The sequence below is a fragment of the Olea europaea genome, chromosome 7 (assembly GCF_002742605.1).
Source record: "Olea europaea var. sylvestris chromosome 7, O_europaea_v1, whole genome shotgun sequence".
Lineage (NCBI taxonomy): Eukaryota > Viridiplantae > Streptophyta > Magnoliopsida > Lamiales > Oleaceae > Olea > Olea europaea.
In genome coordinates this window covers 22647978-22652044 of record NC_036243.1, presented here as the reverse complement: position 1 = coordinate 22652044, position 4067 = coordinate 22647978, and the positions used below count along the sequence as shown (strand labels likewise).

General features: G+C 36.1%; 1 protein-coding gene across 1 annotated transcript in view; it reads left to right on the top strand.

The window, feature by feature from the left end:
- The window catches only part of LOC111398071, a 13700-nt gene extending 10067 nt beyond the window's left edge, over nt 1-3633 (top strand). Inside the window, exons 10-13 of the mRNA XM_023025026.1 lie at nt 846-2291; nt 2369-2658; nt 2853-3017; nt 3120-3633. Of these exons, the coding sequence (XP_022880794.1) occupies nt 846-2291; nt 2369-2658; nt 2853-3017; nt 3120-3231 (2013 nt within the window). The 3' untranslated portion in view covers nt 3232-3633. The remainder of the gene's footprint in view (nt 1-845; nt 2292-2368; nt 2659-2852; nt 3018-3119) is intronic.
- Nucleotides 3634-4067: the final 434 nt, after the last annotated feature.

Sequence of the window (4067 nt, the reverse complement as noted above, 5' to 3'; positions counted from 1 at the left end):
GACGATAACAGCAAAACAAATTTGAGCTCCTATAATGCTCATTTGTTTATATCTATGGATTCAAAATAAATAACTGAAAAGGAGCAATTTCAAGGATTTGCATGCGTGTTCAAATGACACTACACTGCTAGAATATAAATTTTCATTTAAGTAAAAAATTGTTTGGACACTCAACTTATTGGTGCGTTCTAGAGTTGCCAGTCCTCTTTCTTGTTATAAATTCAGCAGTGAACTTCCATTTTTCCTACCCTGTTAATTATTTCGCTCAATTTTGTCAATGGAAACTACATAATATGCACCTTGGAGGACAGAATTCTTATCTGGCATAATTTTAGACATTAAATACCAATATTGGCCAACTAGAACAAGTTGTTTTAGGATATAATCAGAGTTTTGAGATTGGTAATGTGTTAACCGGCTTCAACACAATGATAACTTATCTCTGCTGGTCAATTGTTGGTATTTGGCATCTCAAATCTTGGAAGATATTAATTCTACCCTTCACGTGTACATTCCATTAGCCTCTATTGATGGAATTGAGTGGAGTAACTAACAAGGTTACCGAATTAAAATTTAGTGCTAAATTTGCAACAAAAAGAAGGCAGTTAACCAAAATACGCCATACCTATAAGTTGAGTGCCTAAATAGGTTTTTAACCCAATTTTTTATTTGATAGTCGATCGCACCCTAAAACGGATAGGTTTGATCGTTTCCCTGCATCTTCAGGAATGCACCAGTATTCCCCACCCTGTTGAATTGTCTTGAAATAGTGGGATCACTCTGAATGGTGTACCATTCACTTTTGATAGTATATCTCATTTATAATGTTCAAATACCTGCATAAGGTAACAAATCCTCTTTCTTGGTTTTACTTTGTAACTATGACCGTTTTACTTTGTAACTATGACCATTTTACTTACAGTGCATACACTCTTCGTCCAGGTATTGAAATGCAGATGAAGTATAGTCCTCTTCTATTTGATCTTGATGCTGGGCATAAAATGTTACCAAAAATAATCCCTTGGGGTCACCCTTCTCGCCTCTCTGAGATTGTGGAAGAGGAAATTGTCAATTCATTGGTTTTGATGGAAGAAAACTGCAGTCTGGTTGAAATAGTTGTTGAGGAAGACAAATTGAATGAAAATAAAACACAAAATACTTGTGTGAAGGATGGTGAAGCCGACATCATCGAGGAAAAGAAGGAAGCTATGTTGAGATTGCACTCCTCAACTCAGGATGATGATGAATGTGTACAAATTGGTACTATTTGGGAGTTTTCTGATTCCTCTCACTCCCCAATAGCGTTCGCTCGACGAAATAGACGGAAAAAGATTGATGCAGTACTTTCTGATTCTGAAGGGGAATGCTTCGATGAGAGGAAATCCATTGTCTCTGGGGAAATAATTGATGGTGTTAATGGCGACGCACTTAAAATGAAAAGCTACCCAACCGATCCCTGTTCGCGTACTGAAAGCTGTTGCAATCCAACTGAGCAAATCAATTTTAAAGTAGACAAGTTGGAGGAAAGTTGTAGTCAGCTGCCTGCTGGAGCTGATAATTCTCTTATAGATGAGAGAGGTAAATCGCTTGATATTTACCATGAGCCAGAATTATCATTCGTCCCCGAGACAGAAATTATGAATGAAGGAGAATTATTTCCAACAACAGTATCTCATGGTCATTTTGCCAATGCAGTGGGGGCTGAATCTGTAATTCAAGATTCACTACTAAACTTGAATCTTGTCACAGTTGATAAACTCTATCAATCTTTACACATGCTTCCAAATGAAGGAGAATTATTTACTACCACAGTATCTTACGGTCATTTTACGAATGTAGAAGAAGCAAAGTGTCTGACTCCAGAATTACCACCAAACTTGGATCCTGTCAGTGGCATTAAATTTGGACATTCTTTACATGTACTGCCTACTGACCAGGAAATTTTAGGAAATAAATCTGATACTAATGAAGTATTAGGTTATCGAGAGGAGGTAGGAGATTCTCTATCCAAACACGAGGAGGATGTTCCAAGAGGGTATCAACTGATGGATGAATGTAGCCGCATAGATTTCATTAGGAGACTGAACTCCTTCACTGATCCTGAACCTGATTGTGTAATCGATTCTTTACAAGAAACATGGAAAAATCTGCGTGCTGGTGGTGAGAATTTCAAACAGTATGTTACCTCAGAAGAGAAAAATGCTTGCCAAGCTCTAAATCTTGCACATGGAATGAGTAATTTAATTTCGGAAGCTGATTTATTAATTAGAGACTGCCAAGTGTCATTATGTGTACGTGTTTACTCATAGATTTTACTCCCAACTTTTAAGAATGTGATGTGCAAGATGAAATTTTTTCTTTCATGCAGGATTTTCTGGAGCCATCAATGATTTCTTGTGAGAAATCATATTCGTATAGTTCTTGTGATGATCAATTGCAAATGTCATCTGTTCTTGCTCAACATGGAATGTGCTACTATGCTAAAGAAGCTGCTGCTTTAGGATCAAAAATCGGGTCCATAAGCTCAGTAGATTTGGCATCGGAAATGTTAGAGTCCTCTGCAAACACGATGGCACTGGGAAAACTAGTTTGTCATTGTGAAAGAAAGATTGAAAAATTAAAGATGAAACCACCAGAAAGTTGCAATCTCTTAAGAAGGTATGAGATTTGAGGTCAAGCTTTTCATGTGGTTATGCTCGAAATGTTGCTTCCCTTGTTATTGATCACACAAAGATGCAAGTGAATTACACATTACTAGCGGCTCATGAATATAAGATGATGTTTTGAGTTATATTTGATCTTTACATGCCATCACTAAATAGTTTAATTCTGCCTTTTTGTCTGACTTGCAGCAAAATGGACTCAAATATTTACAATGTACTTAAGTCTGTAGTTCCCTCGAAGTCATATCTGTCAGCAAAGGGTGAGGCATTTCATGAATATCTGGCAGCATTAAGCCAGATTTCAAGATTGGAATGTTGTTTATCTGACTGTGTTGACAAGAGAAAGCACAGAAGGTATGTGCTCTCTGTCAAATGTATCCTTAAACCATAAAAGTCATTTATGCTTTTTAGTTTTATGATGATCATGTATTTGCTCAAGACGTTGTTTTGTTCCAGGGCACGGGTAGCACGACATTATTTGAGTTCAGGTTCATTAGCATTGTCTGCAGAAGAAATATCCTTAATGGGCAAACACAACAGCTACCGAAAAGGCTTAGTCCCATCTTAGAGATTAAATTTGAGATAAATGTCTAATAGAGGAAGGTTAGCAGACTTTGGATGTAGTTCGTATTTGCTTATTTGGGGGCATATGTTCACTTAATAAGCGTTGTCTCTTCAGGAACTTAATTCGAGGAACAAGTTAGCCTTTCCAAAGAGCTTCGGAGAATGAGATTAAATTGACCACTGACTATAGTTATAGCTGCCTTGTGAGAACATTTGCTGATTGTCTGATTAAAAGCAAAAGTTTTATCTCGAATCAGCACACTTTTCCATCTAGGATGAAGGCACACATTTCCCTAATTGTAAATCTGTAAGGAATTAAATTGTATTGTTAAAATGCAAAGACAGATGAAGTGACGAATAAAAGTGAAGTATTTATTTCCAGAACTTTCAGAAGCTACTAGTGCAATGGATGTTTACACGTATAACTTATGGTTTCTTGAGTTTCTTTTTGTCAAGACTGGTTATGGGACTTATTGACACCTACTGATATATAAGTTCTCTTTCAATGACCTCAAAAAACTGTTCGATTACATAAATCCAGTGATAATAATGTAGCTCCAAAACTAGCTAAGGGTATACTTTTAAATTTGACCTAGTCAAAGGGAGGGAATTTCACTTTGACTTTGAAAATCATGAATATTATGATATTGGCATCTTGAATGTTAAAAGATAAGGATGCCCTTAAATGTATTATATAATTACTAAACAATGTATTGTTGAAAAAACTTTACTACCCTTTAGTTAATAATTGAAAACCAAACAATTTCTCATTTATAAAACTTCAAAACGAGCCTCAAAGACAGAAAAACTCTCATCTTTCATTTACTTGAACCTCAAAAT